This window comes from Protobothrops mucrosquamatus, unplaced genomic scaffold, assembly GCF_001527695.2.
Source record: "Protobothrops mucrosquamatus isolate PMUCROS unplaced genomic scaffold, P.Mucros_1.0 scaffold196, whole genome shotgun sequence".
Taxonomy (NCBI): Eukaryota; Metazoa; Chordata; class Lepidosauria; order Squamata; family Viperidae; genus Protobothrops; species Protobothrops mucrosquamatus.
In genome coordinates this window covers 13,944-36,503 of record NW_015386552.1, presented here as the reverse complement: position 1 = coordinate 36,503, position 22,560 = coordinate 13,944, and the positions used below count along the sequence as shown (strand labels likewise).

General features: G+C 34.5%; 2 protein-coding genes across 2 annotated transcripts; one reads left to right on the top strand and one right to left on the bottom strand.

Annotated features, from left to right (window-relative positions):
- Positions 1 to 344: 344 nt before the first annotated feature.
- On the top strand, positions 345 to 6,962 carry HSPA13 (heat shock protein family A (Hsp70) member 13). Its single transcript, XM_015813800.2, has 5 exons — positions 345 to 428; positions 1,345 to 1,685; positions 4,007 to 4,220; positions 4,568 to 4,735; positions 5,366 to 6,962. Exons 1-5 carry the CDS (start codon positions 404 to 406, stop codon positions 6,025 to 6,027), a joined length of 1,410 nt encoding a protein of 469 aa, XP_015669286.1. The 5' UTR covers positions 345 to 403; the 3' UTR covers positions 6,028 to 6,962.
- Positions 6,963 to 11,183: 4,221 nt separating this feature from the next.
- On the bottom strand, positions 11,184 to 18,727 carry RBM11 (RNA binding motif protein 11). The gene is made up of 5 exons (XM_015813798.1): positions 18,594 to 18,727; positions 14,758 to 14,920; positions 13,336 to 13,408; positions 12,634 to 12,727; positions 11,184 to 11,550 (listed from the first exon to the last, which is right to left on the bottom strand). Exons 1-5 carry the CDS (start codon positions 18,699 to 18,701, stop codon positions 11,284 to 11,286), a joined length of 705 nt encoding a protein of 234 aa, XP_015669284.1. The 5' UTR covers positions 18,702 to 18,727; the 3' UTR covers positions 11,184 to 11,283.
- Between the last annotated feature and the right edge of the window lie 3,833 nt (positions 18,728 to 22,560).

The window sequence follows — 22,560 nt, the reverse complement described above, 5'->3', positions numbered from 1 at the left end:
AACCAAATCCCGAACATATCAGTGCAAAGAAACGAGAAACAGGAAAAAAGCGTTTATAAAACGCCTGCCCATTTCACACTACATCACCGGGAAACTTCCTTCCCGTCCCATCAGACCCTTCGTGGAGAATGGTGACGTGTCTTGGAGCGCCTTTCACGCAAGAAGCGCCATTGTAATCTGCGTGTTGCTGCTTGGGTATCGTAGTTTCCCCCCAATAAACTCTATTGGCGTCTTAGGCGAATGAGACTACACTTCCCAGCATGACCCGCACCACGCGAGGGTTTTTTTAAAATTCTTTAGCAGAAACTAAGGTACAGTCAGCAAACCGGTAAATGATACCGGAAGCCGGGTAGCGGAGTAGCATCCGGTCCTTGTAGGACGCGCCAGGGCAAAATCGTTAGACATGGCCGGGGAAATGACGGTGTTGGGTAAGTATCTGTTAATCGGGGAGCTTTTATCTAGTTACTTCTAGTACATCGTTCCTTTCGGTGAATATATTGATTTTCTCCCTTCCGTCCTAGGGAAACAGCCGAAGTATGGTATTTGAATTGAAATCTACTGTTCAGGATCGTAATGTGCCAAACAAACTGGCTCTGCTACCATTAATCATGGTAGCTGATTAGAAATTGCAGTGGTAGTAGACACAAGTAGCATTCAGGGGACAGCGGAATGATCACCATCATGTTCTGCTTTTGAACTCAGAAGGAAATGGAAGATCAAGTTGGGAAAATGGGGACTTGTGTTCTGAGGCTTAAACTAAAATAAATGCAGTGAGACGTTTCAAAATGTATTATTTGCGGGTTTTTCTCTGCATTTATCTTGGCGGGAATCGATAAAGCCACAGGAAAAAAGAACATTTGTTAATCTGGGATTAGAGGAAGCAAAAAAACCTTACGTTCCCCTCCTCCCCCCCCCCGGATGTAATGTTTAGGAATTTGTGTGTGCGTCCTAACCAGGCAGAGACAAACCTTATTCGATAAATTGTAAGAATGTTTAACTCGTATGGCTAAATATGTAAAGCCATTTCTAAAATCCCTAGCATAGTTTCAAAATGTTTGTTTTCAAATGCGTACTTTCTAATGATAGAAATCCGGTGTATAGTTCAGGGAGCATATTGTGAAATTCTCATTATAAATGCTAAAGAAATTTATAGCTTTCCAAACAAAAAGTGCTGTACTTTGGATAAAGGAGAAAAGAGGTTAATAATGCTAAAATGCAATAATACATTTACAAGACTCTGCCGTTGTATTAAGAAACGGATGATACATTTGTTTGGAATGAATTAGTTGATTTTAATCACTCTTTCCCCACCCACCCCATCGTCTCTTTTTTTTTTTTTTTTAGGTTCTGCTATTTTGACCCTTTTACTAGCTGGATATCTAGCCCAACAGTATTTACCTATGCCCACGCCAAAAGTAATAGGGATTGACCTTGGTACTACATACTGTTCAGTTGGAGTGTTCCTTCCTGGTAAAGGACAAGTGAAAGTGATTCCAGATGAAAATGGACACAATAGCATTCCAAGCATAGTGTCATTTACTGAGAATGATGTGCATATGGGATATGATGCACTAGAACTAGCAGATGCAAATCCACAGAATACTGTGTATGATGCCAAGAGATTTATAGGAAAGATCTTCACCACAAAGGAACTTTTAAATGAAAGCAGCAGATATCCATTTAAGGTAAAGTTAACTACTTGCCTATCAATGATTTTAAATAATCACTTTCTTTCCTGTTGGGGAAAAACTGGAATGCTTCAGATCTTATGAAATGTTCATGCCCAGCTGCTTTATTGAAATATGTTACTGTTATGAAACTTAATTTTTTGGTGGCTTCTTCAATTATCAATTGTATTGAATATGTGTATTTAATATGGATTATATTGTATGCATTCTGTTTGTCCCTGGCTGTAAATAATGGAAGATCAGTTCAGACACTTGTTTACAATTAAGTGTCCGTAGCATATTCTGTCAGGTAGTTCCCAAACAAAATGAATGCTATTTATAAAGTGCAGAGGTAGGTTTGCTTACAAGGAATAAGTCTTGTAGTCTTAATCATATTCATTTTCTTGTAAGTTTGGGTTTGTTTTCCTTGGCAACTTTTGGCAAGGTTCCACTCATCATTAAATTAAGATTTGTTTACTCCAGATGCACAAAGCCCTCCTAACCAGCTCCTTATTTGTTTTTCCTTCCTTTTCTCTGCCAGTGTCCAGCTAATAACTCAGGTATCCTAACATAAGGGATGATTTTACTTTTGAGTTTGTAATTGCGTTGTCCATACTTTTATGTTTAAAAGCATATGGGGAAGAGTTTTTATTTGTGTGTGAGTATTTTTCAGAGGAAAATAGATTGTGTATGTGTGACAGTTTAATTATTTTTAATGAAATGTGCTGCTCTTCTGTGTTCTGTGGGTTTTTTTGTTTTTATTATTTTGAGAGAGGAGTTAGGATATTTTCCTGTGTTAACTGTGAAGTTCTTGGTTTGTGGTAGGCAGTTTATTTAATAGGTTATGTGTTTTTCTTATGTATTTCTTACAATATACCACAATTTTCCACTTACAAAATGTGCATTTTCTTATCCTTCTTTGGAGGCAATTATGTAGTTTGACATTTTCAGTTGAATTTCTCACTTATATCTTCTGCTCACATTTGTGTGAAAAAATCTGATAACAAGGAGAATGAGGATCCTGGAATGTGCATGTGAAAATCCCCCTTTTCTAAGCTGCTCTTGACTTTTGCTCTGCAGAATTGTAAGAAAGAGGCATTAATACAAGAAAGATACAAATGATAAATAAAATAGAACATCATATTTAGATTTAGATTTGGTGTATACAATTGTATGCAAAAATTTAGGCACTCTGTTCAGAATAATCCCTAAGAAAATAGAGATGGTTTGATGTAGTGGTTAAGGCACCTGGCTATAAACTAAGAGACCATGAATTTTAATCAAGCCTTAGACACAAGGCCAGCTGGGAGACCTTAGACCAATCCTAGAAGCAAGGCAATGGCAAACTGCTTCCTAAAATTTTGCCAAATACTGCAGGGACTAGTCAAGGCAGTCACCATGAGTTCAGACTGATTCAGAGGCACCCAGATACATATAAAAAAAGAAGCGGACACAAATTCTACATAGTACAAAGTATTTCTGCAAATTTGAACATGTTTCTATTAATATGCCATTGTTTAAGATTTTAATGTATATAGCAAGTGCAGATATTTAGAGAAACTTTCAGTTAATACTTTTAACAGTAAAGGAGAAATTTGTAGCTCAGGGTTGAAATGAGGGGTCCTTGGTGTTCTCTATTTTCTTGCAGATGTTTCTAGGTAACATCATCAGTGCATATCAGGTATCATAATGATATTACCTAGTTTGGGTAATGAAATGTCTGCAAGAAAATAACCAAGTGCAGAGAGCACCAAGGATCCTTCACTTTTAGAAGAAATAACAACTACAAAAATTTTCTTATAGACAATTAAGAGGCTCTTTATTCTTACTTATTTCTGCAATGGTCGTAAGTGTGAGAAACGGTCACAAGTCAGTTTTTTCAGCGCCGTTGTAACTTTGAACAGTCACTAAACAAATAGCTGTAAGTTGAGGATTATCTGTAAAGTATTGCCTAATTGTCTGCACTTGTCCAAATCATTGTTTTCTTATTTTGAGCCTGTAAGCAACTGGTCATAAATAGTATTGATTCAAATTTACAGAAGTTGTGTTTATACCCAGCAAGCAAAGGTTGTGTTAATTTCATTTTACTTGGGAATTGGTTGAAACATACAGTTTGATCAAGAGTAGCTGAACTTTGGAGAACATATATAATGTAAACAAGTGCTGAACATTGTATTAACCTAATTAATTTTTGCCAGAAATAAACCATGGTTTGTTTTCCACATACTGTAGCTGAAACCAGTTACAGTTAAATAAAATAAATACTGTACAGCTTAATATGTAAACTGGGCCTATATTAGATAATATGTTTCTTTTTTTGCTCCTTTTCTCTCTCTCAGATTCTTAACAACAAAGGAACTGCTGAATTTTCTGTTGTAACCAATGATACTATTAGGGTAACACCGGAGTACATTAGTTCTCGGCTTCTTTTGAAATTGAAAAGGATGTCAGAGGAGTTTCTCGGAATGCCTGTTTCCAAAGCAGTTATTTCAGTGCCAGCAGAGTTTGATGAAAGACAGCGCAACTACACAATTAAGGCAGCTCGCCTTGCAGGTGATGCACATATTTTTCACACTTTCCTTAAACTCAGTTTTCAAAGGGTCCTAAACTGGAGCAGCAATGAAACCATAGGTTTTATTTGCGGAATTTGAAGCCACAATGAAATCCCTGAGTGATTAAAATAAATCACTGTAAATACAAAGTAGAATCATCTCTATTTTAAATACATATTACTTTGTTGAAAGAGTTCCAAAAGTAGACATATATTAAGTTTTCACTTAAATTACCATAGTATTATATTTGACATAAAAAGTGTACAGTATACAGTTGTTTATGCTTGAACATATATTCTGTTGACTCTGAAGTGTGTTTGAAAATGAAATATCTTTTTATCTTTGTAGGACTGGACATTTTGCGGGTAATTAATGAGCCTACTGCTGCAGCATTGGCATATGGCCTTCACAAGGCTGATGTATCCAATGTTCTGGTAGTAGATCTGGGTGGAGGAACCTTGGATGTCTCCCTGCTAAATAAACAAGGAGGGATGTTCCTGACTCGAGCGATGGCAGGTAAATAAATGCTTTTATTAATTGTTTTAAATTATCACTTACTACTGTCTATATTACAATTCGTGACTGAATAATGACTGAACACAGAGATCATGCTTCTTCCATCCAGTGTTTCTTGTCATAATATGAAAAAAGACATAAAACAAATGGAAACATTGCATTAATCATGTCAGCTATTTATTTGTTTTATGTATTGTGTGAATCCAGTTTCTCTGGTGTTTTGAACCATGATTTAGCAAGATATGTAAATTTAACTACAGAAATTCTGTCAGTGGTATTACAGTTACCATGATTTATTCATGCAAATAAGGTAACATTTATAGTTAAATACACATGATTATAGCTTAAATCATATATCTTTTTTATATGTATTTGCAGTTTGCCAGTGCACCGTATTAAATATGGACTGCTAGCTGTAATTGATGGCCTATTACAGGTTCAATTAAACAGGTTTTTTCAGACTAGGTTAGAAAGAATAATTTTGTTAAGCCCATGACAGATGTAACCATGGGCTTAACAAAATTATTCTATCTTACTGAGACATCTTACTCTTCCCCAAGTGTTTAATGCTATTCAAGCTATATCAATTGCCCTATCAGTTATCTGATATATGTAGATTTTGTCTTTTAGGGAACAACAAACTTGGAGGGCAGGACTTCAATCAACGGTTGATGCAATTCCTCTATAATGAACTCCATCACACATATGGCTCTCTGCCCTCTAGAAAAGAAGAAATACATCGTCTCAGGCAGGCTGTAGAATCTGTCAAATTAAATTTGACAGTTCACACTTCTTCAACAATCCAAATTTCTCTTACCATGCCAGAGAAGAAAGACCAGCATGAAAATTTGCAAAAGGATAACAAACATGAAAATAATTCTTCAGAAACTGAAATGAAAGAGCACAGGAAAGATAGCTTTTCAAAATCTCTTGATGACACATGGAAAACAATTAGCTTTGAAACAGAAATTTCCCGAAAACTCTTTGAGACATTAAATGATGACCTTTTTGAGAAAATCCTTGTGCCCATTGCACAGGTACTGAAAGAAGGACATCTACACAAGGCAGAAGTAGATGAGATTGTATTAGTTGGAGGTTCCACCCGAATTCCAAAAATACGTAAAATTATTACAGAATTCTTTGGAAAGAAACCCAACACCTCTGTTGATCCAGACCTAGCTGTTGTAACAGGGGTGGCAATCCAAGCAGGAATTGTTGGGGGATCTTGGCCTCTTCAAGTTAGTGCTGTGGAAATCCCAAACAGGCATTTACGGAAGAGAAATTTCAATTGAACTTCAGTGTTCTTGCATTAATATTTTTAATAATATAAACAAAGCAGGATTCTATTTGTTCAACTAAATTCTATTGGCATGATGCTGGACTTTCAGTGTACATTAGTTCCTCCCCATCATTGAAGAGATTCAGAAACTGGATTTAAAAAATATTTCATTTCTCCTTGAGTTAGCAGAACAGTGAGCTCATTATTTAACGAAAGCCAATGATCAGAAGCTTCATTCCTGAAACTTTATTTTATTGTCCTGCTTTAATAATGAACAGAACCTCAAGACTTCATTACTTGAATAAGGAACAAAATAATTTGAAGTAATGATGACAATAGTGTTGGTATTGTATCCTGATATTTCTCAGGAGTTTGTATTGATTGGGCTTGGCCTGACATGGAGCAGTATTAATATATATCAGTGAAGTTCCTCTTAAATGGCATTTAAACGCACTTTTCTTAACATTGTGTTCAAGCCTGACTATGGTTTAAGTACTGTCAATTCTGTGTCTGTGTTCATTAACACCATAAACTTTGGGGAGCTGCCACTCTTAATATCTAATAAGAGGCAATCATTGTACACAATGACTTCCTATATAGAAGTGGGCACTAGTTAACCATTGCTGATTATATGACAGAATGACCCCTTTTGATATAATACAAAACTATTGAGTAGTGTTATAAAATGAACCTTGGGTTCATATGCTCCCCTTTTCTCCAGCAAGGCCATGAGGAGATTGAAGGTAATTGCTTCCGTTTTCAATTTATTGCAGTTTAGTGTTATGCCTTACCCCTAAATTATGGTTAATCTTAAATATGGCATACTGAAACATGCCTTCTTCATAACCACTGTTTGAGATTGGCTTGCTCCAATAATTCACAATTCAAGCTGACCATAGTTAGTTTATGGTTTAGCAACATATGGATGTCCCGTGGATTCATACAAAACTTACAAGTCTACGTGGAAAAGTAGTGTTATATCACAATGAAATAAATATATGAATTTTCCCTAATAGTCAATTCAGTTTCAGGTGAGTTAAAATTATACCTGTGCAAAATACTTTAAACTGGAGACAAATTATTTTGACTCTGTATGAGTGTTCTAATACTGTTCCAACCGTACTGAAAGTTTGACCTCAAAGCAGCCTATTTTTAGCCTTTAAAATATGGTGAGGTTTAGAATTTACACTATGGTTAAAATGTTATCAGAACACTTCTGGAAAATTGAAAAAATTGTTTCAAATTTTAAATGGGACATTTAAAGCTGGAGATGTTTTGAATTTGGAACATTTTTCATATCACTGCATAATAATAATAATGATAAACATAAACTCTGTCCACATGTGAAGGTTTAACTGCTAGTCCAATGCAGGGTGAAGCTTTTTAACCATTCCATAGAATATCTTTTGAAGGACCAAATTTAGCCCATGCTGTTACAGAAAATAGCGAAGACAAAAAAAAATTGTTGACAACACTCCATTCTTTTCAATAAAATGTGGGTATTTTCAGGCTGCTGATGTCATAAATATTGAAGTATATTTTTTGTTTTTATGTCCAGATGCATAATTAAAAAACATGGAACTATTTTCAAATACTTAAATGTCAAAAAATAAATCACAAGAAACATTGCATTGTAAATGTGACTGAAGCGGTTTATAAATTCATAAATAAAAAAATATGAAATATTTTTTGTATTCCTCTACCTTATTAAATAAGTGTGATTTTATCTGATGCGTAGCCTAAACAATTTTTCTGATCGTAATGGTCAGTAAATGTAACTGAGGAAGTTATTTTTTACATTTATAATTGCCTTCAATCGAACGACTTTCAATTGGCAGCATTTGAGTACTTTGAATAGCAAAGTTTGTTACAGTTCAGTGCTGGTGATGATCACAAGAAGTAATTTTTTGATTCTTGGAAAAAAAAATACGGAGTAGTCTTCAAGGATAATCGGGATCTATCCTGTCTGGATAAAGATATTTTGGGAACTTCTAGTCTTTATGTAGGTATTGCCAATTATATTAATATCAACAAGACCAGCAAATGAGAGATTAGACAACCATTTGTCTGAAATGGTATAGGGTTTCCTGCTTGAGCAGGGGGTTGGACTAGAAGACCTCTAAGGTCCCTTCCAACTCTCTTATTCTGTTCTGTTCTAAATATTTTACCAGTACTGGTGGTTTGGGGGTTTGGTTTTAGGGTGCTTTAAACTTGTCATCAATTTTTTATTTGGTAAAACAAATTCCTTTTCAAATGGAATAGTCCTTCAAAGGCAGTTTGTGATTCTTGAGTTTCAAGTTTATGAGTATCATCAGTTTCATAAAAATATTCATGATTCAAAAGTACCTTCCAGAATGTGCAATATTTAGCATATTAAGTCAGTTATTTCAGAGGGAATTTAAGAGCTGAGCAACAGGAAGGAAATCCAAATTAAACAAGCTGTGTTTGACATTCTTTGAGAGTATTGGAGAAAATTGTAACTCCTTGGAGTGGAGATTTAAACACTATCAATAGTAAATTGCTTCCCCCTCCCCCCCCACAACAAGAAGAGAATATGTACTATCCTTTCATAATCTTGTCAACACAAGACCACATCCTGTTATTTCTAAACCAGTAGCAATGCTTCCATATATTACTATGGTCAGGATAACACTTTTTACTAAAAAAAAACAAATAACAATTGCCAAGGCAGCATGTTGATCCTTTTTAAAAATTTGAATGTGTGCTAAGAATAGTAACTAATGATTGTATGGAGGAAAATAAACTACAAAATAAATATTACAAAAGTGTATGAAATTTAGTTATTAAAATATACTTAAAAGAATAAATATACCTGAAGTTAAGCTAAAATTTTTGCCTTATAATAACAATATTATTAAGTCATATTAAGGAGAAAAACCCCTGAAATTTTTTTTAGCAAATAGGTATAAATTTTTTCTGGTTTGCCTAATTTAGAATTGCATCTGTGCAATTTGATAGAAATAGCATTGGGGAGCTGCCACTCTTAATCTATATAAATAAAAATGTAAATGTTCGTTTGTTCAAAATTGACTAATATGTATCTTGCTATCTTTTGTGCTATTATATTTCCTTCTGGATTGTGACACACAAAATGAATGGCTGGATTGCAGACTAATGAGAAACAATTTTTCGGCATGGCAAATTATGCCTTTTTATAAGAGAGACTGCATTTATAAAATGGTGTTTTTATAGTATTTATGGCATTTTGTCTTTCAGAGACATGTACCTTGGGAAAAGAACAGGAACCAATCTGGGTAACAAAGTATAATGTTGATTTTACAGAAGGTGTTTTAAATCCTCTAATGTTTATATATTACTTGCTACTTCTTTGGTTATTGAATAAAGGAATTATTTAGCATAGTTTTTTTCTGAAAGAGCTTTTGGCATGGTGTTATTGTTGATACTTGTCTTTGCTCAAGTCTGTCTTAAGGGAGCTGAAGTTGATTTCACCTTGGAATATTCACTGGTCTTGGAAGCATGCCTATAATGCACTTCAGCAGGAGTGGCTTAATGTTCAGGTGACAAAATGAACAAAAACCAGATGAGCCAGCTTGGGGGGAAAAAATCAGACGACTCCCAAGTAGTTTCTCATCTTAAATAGCAGAATAATTACGCTTTTATATTTAATTGGAACTTAATTAGCTAATTTCAAGGTAGCTAAGATGCCATTCAGTTATCTCTAGGTCAATTTCAGAGACTGGGATGTAAAAGAATTGGCGTTTAGAAAGAATAATTATTATATGAGACACCTATCTATTCTTTCTGAGGACAAGCGTAATTGGATTGTTTATAAGACATACATAAGAGTCAACAGGTCTGTGAGGAAATACATTGAATTTCTTGCTACTTAGAATCGTATATGTTAAATGGCAATATATTTCCTTTCTGTCTAGTTGGAAAGAGCTGCCTAGCAAACATCCAGATACAGCTTGATTTAGATCAGGGGTCTTCAAACTTGGTCCTTTTATGACTTGTGGACTTCAACTCCCAGAATTCCTCAGCCAGGCACGCTGGCTGAAGAATTCTGAGAGTTGAAGTCCACAAGTCATAAAAGGGCCAAGTTTGAAGACCCTGATTTAGATGATGCAGTGGGTTAAGCTGTCTTTAATGGGAGGCAGGACATAGATAGAATGGAGCTCTGGGATGACGCGTGCATTGTCCCTGCCTGCGTTTCACTGGCAGAGGCCTTCAGGAAAGGCCTCTGCAGCCCAGAATGGAGCTCTGGGATATATTCAACTAGGCCGGGGACAATATGTGTATATATATGTTGAGGTTTTTTTCTTTTAATGCACTTTATGTCTTGTTTGTTTTGTATTTTTTATTTGTTCTTTTTGTTTTTAAATTTTTTGGAGTTTTGTATTTTAACTTTTTTTCAAATTAAAAAAATGTTAAAAAAAGAAGACATTTGTTTATTTATTAAATTTATTTGCTGCCCATGTCACCATGGGGCAGCTTACACTCTGGGTAGCTTAGAACAGTAAAAATATAAAATTATTAAAAATGTAAATAAAATCAAATAATGAAATAATAAAAGTACAGCAATATGATGATGGGCAGGATGAGGCTGGGTATACATATGAATTACCCTTTAAATCACAACCACTGATTATGTAAAGATATTAAATATCTGTTGAGAACTATTTGTATGAATGCAAAGAAACAGAAAGAAACCCTCTTCTCTGATGAGTTTCCAGAGATGTTTTCATGAACTTTAGAAGAAAGCAAAATATAATTCACAAATATGCACTGTTGATATTTATATTGCTTTAGATTTGCTTTACAACATATATAGTCCATGCCTGATATGTTTCAAAGAAATATAAAGCAAATCAGCAATCTTCCAATCTTGTTTTAGTACTTTTTTCTATTTAAATGACTCATCAATTTAGCATTGACAATGACAACTTATGAATCTTATTATACCACAAAAATTGACTTTTAATCACAAACTTTATGCATTACATTGTGAATAGTATAACAATTCATTATTTTAACTATGTTTGTAATTCAGAAATTTTTCTGCTTACAGTTTGAAAGACATACTTTCTTTCAAGTAAAATGAAATGTTTTTCAAGAAACTTTATTTAATTTTCATGACTTTTTCAAAGAACATAATTAGATTCCATTTGTGGGTCATACATACATACATACATACATGTTTGGCATATCCTTTTATTTAATAATACATTTATTTATAAAGAAATACAATCCTATAGTCATTTAATAACTTATCCGTTTACATTTTTACTCATTTTTTCCTACATTTTTTTCTACTATTTTCATTGCTACCATCGTCCCTAACTTCCAGAGTTCTTTTACGTTTGGGAGTATTTTTTGTAATAAGATATTGACTGTGGGTTTTTGCTTCTGAGTAGACACTTTCAAAAGAATCTTGCCCAGTATTCATGTAGGATGACACTGGAATACTTGGAAATTGTGAAGATGTCATCTGTGGGTAAAGAAATGGCTGTTCCACTGGAATGTATGGAACATACTGTTGTGTCAAACATGTCATCTAGAAAAAAGAAGAAAATTTTAAAACATTTGAAAACAAGTCATCTCTACCTTCATTGTGTTATGAAAAAAGGCCATGGGTTGCTTAAAAATCATTTCAAATTATAAACTTGATAATGACATGATGACATACAAATGATTTTTAAAATGGTAACATGCAATATCTTCAAAAATTAAGCATGATGAGACATACTTGCAAACTGTAAATAGAATAAGCTATTTGTGCATCTCTTCATTTTTGTTTACATCATTGATGTAAAATTATAAATTGAAAGTTGCATGGGGGTCTGACATGTTATTAGTTATTTATATGATTCACAGAGCTATCGATTTCACAACAATGGTCATCATAACAGTGCAACTCCACAGAGCTCATTTAACTGCCTAGCTCAAAAGTCTGGAGTAGCCACCTAGTCTTCAGAAACACTAATGAGGTCAAGACCACAGGGCAGATGCAGACACAAAGAACACATAATTCAGGGTAAAAGACCCAGAGTGTGCCCTCTTCCCTAGACTGGGTGGGATAAGCAGAAATAATGGGGAACAGGTGGTCTTGAAAGTAGCCTGGTCCTATGCCATGTAGTAATTTATAGGTGGTAATCAGGACCTTGAATTTGATTTGAAAGCTTACTGGAAATCAGCACAGCTCAGTACACTGATATTGAGAGATGACAAAAACTACCTTGCCCCACTGCCTTCTAAATCAGCTGTAGCTTCCAAATACTCTACCACATTCCATATTATTTCATGTAATTGCCAGGAGACATCTCTCTAAAACAAGGCAAAGCATGATAATAATAATAAAACTACATACAACGAGCACTGCTGAAGGATCCAGTCAATTTCACCTTTTATATCTATAGTATATATAGATAAAATGGGTAATGAGGCCAACTGCTAATTTTAAAGTACATTTCATCTGAAAGTTGGTAATAAAACTAGATAATAAAAAAGTGCAGCCAGAAGCTGAAAAGCCACTATAACTTGGCTTTCTTAATAATTGTTTCTTGCCTATATAATGAAGGAATTGGCATACACATGACATATTATTGGCATAGTTTTACTATCATTATGCTAAACTTACCATGCTCTGAATGGCAGAATAAATCTGATGTGGATTATTATTCACTTGACAAGGACTAACAGGTAATGGAGTATCACAATAAGATTCTGCATACCTATTAAAAACAAGGGTAGTCTCAAAAAGTCATTTATCTATTAACAACATACAGAGAATCTATTTCAATTCTTTACCAATAGACTCCTATATACTCAGCAGAAACTCTGACTCAGCGTAATGTGATTTAACCCTAGATAAATAAGTATGAAACAGCAGCAAACAGCTAAATGTGCAAATATTGGAATTCTAATTTTGCTGTAAGTTATACAGTTAAATTAACTGTAAGCCATGCAGAGTCATTGATTGAGATGGGCGGTTATAGAAATTGAATAAATAAATAAAAATAAATCCTAAGCCTATAGTCCAATACATATATGCTCATAAAAACTACATCTCCATAGCATTGGATACAGTTTATGATTTTACAAATACTTTGAAAGTGGTGTATAGTGATAAGTGCAGCTTCTGAGCCATATAGTGGTCTACAAGATCTTGATGCTTTAATCAAGATGATCAAAGTAGTATTACACTGTTGCACTACAAGGTTTCTGATGTGCAGTGTCATGAAAGCACCTGGGCTTGTGCTATGATGAGGGTGGTTTTTTTCTTCCCCCAGTTTCTGTCCTCACCCATATCCCACAATGGAGACAACTGAATGTACATTACCTGTAGGTTGATGCCTGTACCTCACCATCCATATTCTGGGAAGGGCTGCTTAACTCTAGACAGTGAGTACTTCCTATAAAGGAAACACTAAATACTTTAGGATTAAAAACATCACTGCATTTGTATACATATGTCTAAAATGCATAGAACCAAATCCCACAATTATATCAAAATTAATTATTAATTTGTTTTCATGCTCACTATAAGAATATAAGCAATCCAAAATATATACATTTTCACAACTGCTGTAACTACATTTAAATTGCAACCTTTTAATTAAAAATGTTTATTGGTGGGTAGGGTAGGGATACTCAATGATTATGGGAAAACTATGCCTCTGAATATTTTTTTTTTAAATCACAATTTCTCAAATCAACATTCCACATCTAAGACACTGTTGGAAATTTATAATATAAGTTCAATGCAGTTTGTCCTTCAGTGGTCATATATCCTGGAAGAAAACAGAAGATCCTTATATGAATCAAAACACTTCTCTATATTCTAGCCAAGGTAAATCTTACTTGTATCTTGCCTTTATAGCTTTACAAATAATTGAAGCTGCCAAACATATCCAACACATCTTCCTCTCCCGATTTTCCCCACAATAACCCTGGGAGGTGGCTTGAACAAAAGAGAGTGTCACCCAGTGGCTTTCATGGGTAAGGTGGGACTTGAACTCACAAATTCCTAATTTCTAGCTTGGTGCCTTAACCACTAAACCAAACTGGCTCATTATTGATGCATTTCAGCCTGCATGTATAAGTGACACTGACTCTTCATTAGAAAAAAATAAGTAAAATTTAAAAAAATTAAGCACAATGTGCATGTGGGAGCATAATGCTTCTTTGTGGAAAAACAATTTAATGTGAGTTATAAATAGGAAAAAGTGAATATTTTGGTTTATCTTTAAGGGATTACTGAAGTGTAATTTTAGGATGATTTCTGAACATTGCTATTGTCTGATCTTCTAAAGAAGAAAAGCAATTGGGGCAGCTTTGGACAAAAGCTGTATGGGGTAACAATTCTTCTTTAAGATTAGGAGAAAAGCAATCTGACAAACCCACCCAATTAAGAATGTACCAAAGCACTGATTTAGAAATAAGGGTCAATAATTTATTATTACAGAAATAAAAATGCATCTAATATCAAATCACTCTTTTTACTCTAGTAAAAGTTAAATTTCTTGCTACTTTCTTGAAAGAAAATGACTATTAAAAAGGCCAGAAATATAGTATATCTGCTTTATTTTTTTAAATAAATAAACATTTAAAAATGTTAATTCAGTAAATGGACCCAAGGACAGAAAAATATACTTTGTCATAGCAGAATTTTGTTTGACACTTTTATTTCATGGGTCAGCATTTTAATGACATTTACATTCCAGAGATCTCTGAAATATTATTGGCAGGTAGCTAAACCTACCGAACCGATATTGAACTTTAATTGGTCTTCCATATAAACGAATCCCATTCAGCAAAGCCATAGCATAAGGCACTGACTCTGTGTGTTTAAAGCAGACAAATCCAAAACTCTTGGGGTTTCCATCTTTGTCCTTGCATACAGTGACTTTGGATACCGGTCCAGCCTGCAAGAAACTTAAAATTTATTTTCTTATAATTCCCTTATACAAAACAAAATTGTTACTTACTCATTCAAAATCTTGATGGACCCTATTCTACCAATGTTTCCATTTTTCCTTTGTGCAGAGGGGCAGTGCATTGTAATTGTCCTTGTATGTTCACAGCTTACTTACATATCTCTTGTTTTATTCTGTTATGGGCATAATTTACATGGACCTGATGAAGTATCAAAGCAGTTAAAGAATTTTTAAAAATGCACAACAGGAAACGCTCTGCTATTCAAACAAAAGCAAACATATACTGTCATCAAATATAAGACATAACCAAAATAAATCCAAAGTAATTATAGATTTACTAATATATATTTTCCATGTTGGATTGGCAATCAATAGAAAGTTTCAACATTCTGACAATCTTGTAAGTTTAAATTTCATAAACAAATAAATTGATTGTCCAGTAATAATTATTTTAATAATCTAATTAACATATTTCCATCAGATACAAATGCTGTATCTAATACATAGAATGAAAATCCATTTCTCATTCTCCAGTAGAATGAGAAATGATGGCAACAAGCATTGCGGAGAGAACAACTTAGACTGACAAATAGTGTTGATGCATTTAGAGTTGAGCAAGATTTAATCGTTATTTTGTATTGCTAAAAATATTTCCAATGATATATTCTTATAAGTAAATGCTTATGAGAGCATTTACTGCTATGCCCTGGCATGTCTTTCATGGTATTTACCAGTCTGTTTTTAGGAAATTCTTAGGAAATTGCAGAAACAATTGAAAACGTAAACTGGTATGATGTATGAAGAAGGAAGAACATTTATCTGGAATCAACTGTACACATATAGAATACATTATTCCTTCTGTTGTTGTTAAACTAAATTTTCCATTTTCTTGGAAACTTAAATTTAACACTAGGTAAGTATCGTGGGCCCAACTGGCAAAAGAAAGGTCAGGACCATATTGGTTGGAAACATGGGGAAGAGGCCATCATCCTGCAGTGGATAGACAATGGCTAAAATGATGATGATGATGAAATCTTATGGACATAAATTAACTAAAACTAAAACTTATTCAGAGAGTAACTTCTGAGCAGTCAAAAGCTAAAGGCATATGAAGTGCCTGCTTTGTAGAATTAATTCCAAATCTGATTCTCACTGATATTACAATGAAAGTAAAATAGCTTGTGACTGGAAAAAAGAGAAAAAAATAATATTTTATAGTAGTTGGTGCTGACAAAATGCTCAATTTTATGCTCAGTGTTACAGCTATATTTTTTTTCATATTTTATATGCAGAAAGAAAAAAAGTAAAACATTACAAGAATGTGCAACTTTAATGTTCAACTGTAAATAAAGGGATACAATTAAATTATTATTTCAATTTAAATGAGGCCTATCGAAATACTGCATCTCATTTAATCATAGAGATAAATACTCAGTTATTTTCAGCCAAAGTTAAATGATTGCCTTTAGGCATGATCAACAATTTGTTTACCTTCAGTTAAATTTATTTATCTTCCAATGTTGTACTTTTTAAAGTCAACAAAGTTATTTCAAAAAACTTAGTAACTGCTAAAGAGATAATTAAGATTTAGACCAGACAATAAAAAACCCACTATTTATCAATTAATGTTATTATGAATCATTCAAATTTATTCACCAGAACTGTGTTGATTAATAAGTAGAACTGAGTGTGCTACAACATCTGGGAAATAAAGATCAACAAATATAAATCTCACTAGTTTAGCTAATAGCACATGTGAAATAAATAGCACATGCTAAATCAATAAAGGTGAGAATAATATCTTAAATTTAAGATTTTTTTTAAAAAAATAAAATTTTGAACACAGTCAACATTTCCAAGCAAGATTCAGCTTGTTTAATCCCCACTCTTAGGAGAGAATTTAAAAAAAAACAAAAAAACCCCACATTTCCACTCTTGTATTGCCTACTGATGATGAACTTCTTCAAAGATAGGAAGTAGACTATCAAATATTCTGAGCCTTTTTCTTTTAAACATGTAGATTCTCCCTGTTTATAAAAAAATAAATAAATAATCTGCTAGAGCAAGCTACATACACAGGTAGGGCTTTAAAATACAAATAACCCAATTTAAAATTGTTTTTCTTCACCCAACAATACAATATAAAAGAGTATTGGGTACATTCAGTCAAGAATAAATATTTAAGTTGTCAGAAAAACTACAATGTGGGAAAATGAACACTTTTATACTGTACCTACGGTATTTAAGAAACGTTTTATCAAATTAAATTGCAGAAAAAAGAATAAAATTTAAATGATGTTCCAGTCTGATTAATATACCCAATTTCAATTTCAATCATTTACAGTGTAATTGAACTCACAACTTCTTCACTGCTCAGTATTTCTTATTTGCACTTTACTACTGAAGTTCTTAATATTTCTATATTTATAAGAAAACAATGTCAAGTTAAGTAGCCAAATTAAATAAGAAAGGACCACAGAGGACATTAAATGTTCAAGGCAAGAAAGATATATTTCTGGTAACAGCAAAGACTGACACATAAGCCAATTAAAGGAACTCAAATAAAATGCATAAAGCTAAACAAACCATTACAGCAATCAAAAGTAATATCCTCCCCCTCTCTCCATTTAATTCTGAATATATTGTTAATGATGGAATAATTTACAGGGAACAAATTATGAGTAAATATGAGTGGTTATAAACTCATATTCTTCCTAACAGGCTATTATATATGCCAGAGTATTGGATTTAAGGCTGGAGAGCATATCAGATTACCTGATAATAATAAGTCAAGTCCTTTCAGTTTTACTTGATTTTCCAAATAATTCTGTTGCTAGGAATTACCTGACATTCTGTATTTTAAGATTAATTTTTATGTCGTGTGCATTAATTTCTATCCCTTTTTATATGTTATTGCAAATTGTCTTTTTTCTATTTAAAAATACTGAAATTGCTGTCTGGATGCAACATTTTCCATACTCATAAGAAAACCAAGCTCCTTCCAAAAACGTTTCACTTGTCTAATATGCTATTATTTAATAAGCCAAAGTCCTACAAATCTACTAGTACTTATTATGGCTTTTTGTTTGTTTCTTAATTTAATGCCCTACCCTACATAACTTGTCTTGATTGGAAGTCATCATATTTAGCATAAAATGGGTAGATAAAATAAACATGGATTTGAAGCATATCCAAGAAAAAAAAATTAAAAAGTTTTTTTTCCAGTACTGTATTTCACAAATGGAGCATAAAATAAACAATTATAGATTTCACTTGCGCGGCGACCCAATCAACTACTGCAAAAGATATGCCTCGGTATCTTCTGACAACATTCAGCTGCAGTAAAAACAGAGCCCTGTGACATTTTCAAGCTTACTAACTGTACAGTGACATAAGTTTTTGTGCAATTATTTATGCCGTACGGTTTTTTTAAAAAAAAAGTATTTTGCTATTAAATTAAAAGGGGGGAGGAGGGGTATCGTGAGAAGGCATCTTCCCGCCCCAACATCCCGTCGCATGGGCAGTCCCGGAAATTCCCTCCCTTGCCACCACCGCAACACGAACACGTGCTTCCCGGCCTCAGCGGCATTGCTGGCCACGCCCACCACCTCCAACCCGACACACCCACCTCCCACAGGACCCGCCTCACCCGCTCTTGCACCTGCAAGAAAAGCTCGTAGAGAATCTCCTCCTTCACGCGACTCTCCAGATTGCCCACGAAAAGGGTCCGGTCGGGCTCGTCCGCCCTATTTTGGGTTGTCATGCTCATGAAGATCAGCCTCGGCTGCCGAGAGTTCTGGTTTTGGGCAGGGAAGCCGGCGAAAGGGGAGGGGCCCCGGCGAGAGCGCACGAGGCCGTAAAGCGCAGGGGTCGCGCGACTGTACGGTAAAAAGCTTTCAGACTACTTACTGCGCTTTGCGGCAGTTGCCGGCGCGATACACCTTACTTGTGGGAGGGCGGAAGAATAGTGATTACAATCACTTTCTCAGACGATAAGAAGGAAGTGTGTCTGTGTGTGCATCTTTTTCACATGGAAAAGGCACATTTGCACACAGACACACACACAGACACACACACACTTGAAGGGTAGACTGTAGCAGCAGAGCCGATGTTGCTATTCTTCGGTATCCTAGCAACCCTCTTAACTCGGAATGGCATGGATTTCTCTCTCTCTCTCTCTCTCTCTGTGTGTGTGTGTGTGTAGATGGAAAATGGTGCATTCCCAAATATGGGCTGCCATCATGTGGCAAATCTTGATAAGGCAGTGTATCTACTGTCCACGTTTTACTTTTTTTTTTACATTTTATTTATTATTAGATTTGCATGCAAACTCCAGTACTTTGGCCACCTAATGAGAAGGAAGGACTCACTGGAGAAGAGCCTAATGCTAGGAAAGATTGAGGGTGATAGAAGAAGGGGACGACAGAGAATGAGGTGGCTGGATGGAGTCACTGAAGCAGTAAGCATGAGCTTAAATGGACTCCAGAAGATGGTAGAGGACAGGAAGGCCTAGAGGAACGTTGTCCATGGGGTTGCGATGGGTCGGACACGACTTCGCAACTAACAACAACATGCAGCGTTATTTTGAACAAGGCAGTGTGCGTAATGTTTGCACATCTTTTCCCGATAAATTAACTCCGCTACCTAGAACACTCTGGGTTGTTATATATTAGCAGGATAATTTTTTAATATTTGGACAAGTAATTTAAGAGAAATTTACTCTTCTTAGTTCAGATCAGTTTCATAATTGTTACTTGGATAATATGATGCTACATTGTTATTAAATATTTATTCTGCCTTTTTTTGTATAATTCAAGGTGGCAAATATATCCAAAACTCTGCTTCCTATTTTCCACACAATAACTGCAAGATGATTTGGGTAGAGAGGGAGTGACTGGCGTTAACATTTTCTGAAACATAAGCAGATCTACTTATTCTAGCAGTAGGTGGACATACATAGAAGAATAGAATAAAGCTGCAGTATTCCAGGTGTGGTCTTACTAGGGTTTTATAATACTTTGTGTGATCCTGATTCTATGCCTCTGTTTATACAGCCCAGGCCTGTATTAGCTTTTTTGGTTGCTGCCGCACACTGCTGGCTCATAGTCAAGTGATCGTCCAGTAGGACTCCAAGGTCCCTCTCACAGTTACTGTTTTTAAGCCAGGTCTCACCCAATCTGTATTTGTACTCATGGTTTTTCCTGCCTAAATGTAAGACTTTGCTTTTCTCCACATTGAAACTCATTTTGTTGGATAGGGCCCATTATTCAAGTTTGTCAAGATCTTTTTGGATCCTGAGTTGTCTTCTGGGGTGTTGGCTTCTCCTGCCAGTTTGGTGTCATCTGCAAATTTGATGAGTTCCCCTTGGTTCCCTCATCTAAGTCATTTATGAAGATATTGAAGAGTACTGGGCCTAAGATGGAACCTTGTGGTACCCCACTGCTTACTTCTCTCCATGTGGATGTAGTGCCATTGAGAACTACTCATTGAGTACAGTTTGTTAGCCAGCTACAGATCCATCTGGTGGTGATGTTGTCTAGAAGCTTTTTCTTGCCAAGGTGATCTTATGTAAAGCTTTGTAATAAAGAGTTTTACTTATTTCATGGCTAATTAACCTGATTTTACCAGTATCCTTTCTGTTAGGTGGCAATATTCTAATAACTAGATCCCAAAACAAACACTTGGACTAAAATTTTAAAAGTTCTGAAATTTATTAATTTTGAATAACGGAATGGATAAAAAATTTAAATTAAATTTCTACAGCTGTCAAAAGTTTATTTTCAAATCTGAAATATTTGAATATGAAGTAGCTAGTTTAATAGAAGATTATTTGTTTTGTAAGAAGGCCATCTGTATTAATTTATATTATGTCTCAGAGTAAGCATTATTTGAGATGTGTGCAAACCGTAGCTGAAGGGAGAGTCCAGCAACTGGGCCTTTGAAAGAATACTCTATATTAATTGGTGGTTGGGTTACAATTTCTGCAGCTGCCTTAGATTTAGAATGCTTCTTGGCTGATGGCCCAGTCAGCCTGCCATTTAATAAAGGAACAATATGAAACCTGATGAAGCTTATCAAGCCTTTCCTAAGTGTCCAATGTTTTTTTTAAAAAGATTAAAAATACTGTGTTTGCAATGGAAAGTCACTAGCTTGACAGAAAATCATCCCAAAGATATTCAGATACAGATAAATTGTCTCTTCCTTGCCTAACCATTCCTCAGTCTTGGTTGAGACAAAATTTGTTTTCTTATGTTATTACTTAACATAAATTATTTGATGGAATGTGTTAGTTGAAAACAAATACTTAGTTGATTTTAAAATTTCTAAGGATTAATCTGCCTGGAATTTGACTTTGGGTTTTCTTTTCCATTTGCTAATATAGGACAAGGTGTGATAATGTTAAGCACTTTTACCAAAATATACTGTTCATTTGAAGCTACTAAAAGAGCAAAAAAGTCTGCATCCTAAAATTGACTCACTCTCTCTCTCTCTCTCTCTCTCTCTCTCTCTCACACACACACACACACACACACACACACACACACACACACACATGTTACAAAGGAGAGTTACAATCAGTGCTGTATTACACATTAAAAAGGCAAACAAATGAACATAATCTAAAATTTTGCCTTTTACTGAAGATATTTGTAAAATCAATAGATACTTGTCAGTTGTTTTGATGAGCCTTGGAAGACATCTGATCCACACTGATACAATAGTTACATCTAGCAAGGAAACTTCTGTTTCCTGCCATATCAGCCTAATGTCAGGATAAATGATATATAATAGCACATGTTCAACATATATAGAATGTGTTTGTTTGATTAACATTCACATTCATCTATGTATAACAGTTTTCCCTTGTTTAAATAACCAATTACCAAATGTATCAGAGTTTGACACTGCTCAGACTGATCTCACAACAGATGACTCATCGTTTTACAGCAGAGAGGGTGACTTCTGATACTAATCTCAGCCAGTACACTAGGCCTAGCCATGCAACTTTCACAGAATGAGCAAAACTGCACTCCTCCCTCCTGTCATATCAATAAAAGCATTACAGGTACAGTATCAGCAACTGCTATAACTGAAACTACCAAATTGTTTCCTGTGAAGTTAGTGTCAATATTGCTCTTTTCTTCCAAGAAGAGGATTGATGTCAACATCTATCTTTCCCCATTCCTTATTCTCCAGAAAAATTAGCATTCCACTGCCTGGTTTTGCTGATAAATGCTTCTCTTCTGACAGGATAGTATTTCCTCTTTGGTGACATACATTGATGATACCGTATACTTTGCTGATGCACCTTCTGAATTCTTTGTGTATTTAGCAATTTTCTTTTGATTAGTTCTCTATTTCAGTCTATAGCATTTAAGCATACTGTGGCTGTCCTTCCAAGTATAATTATTCTGAGAATTACACATTTCAATTTAGAAACATACCTTTTGATTTTTCTCTATTTTTCTGGAAAACTGGATTACTGCTTTCTTTTGACAAATTCTAAGGATTTTTGAAAAGCATTCTACCAGTCCTCATAATTGACAAATATATGATGTAGAAATCATATAAGAATCATATAGATTCAGTGAGATAATATAAAAATAAATACATTTAATAGAATCATT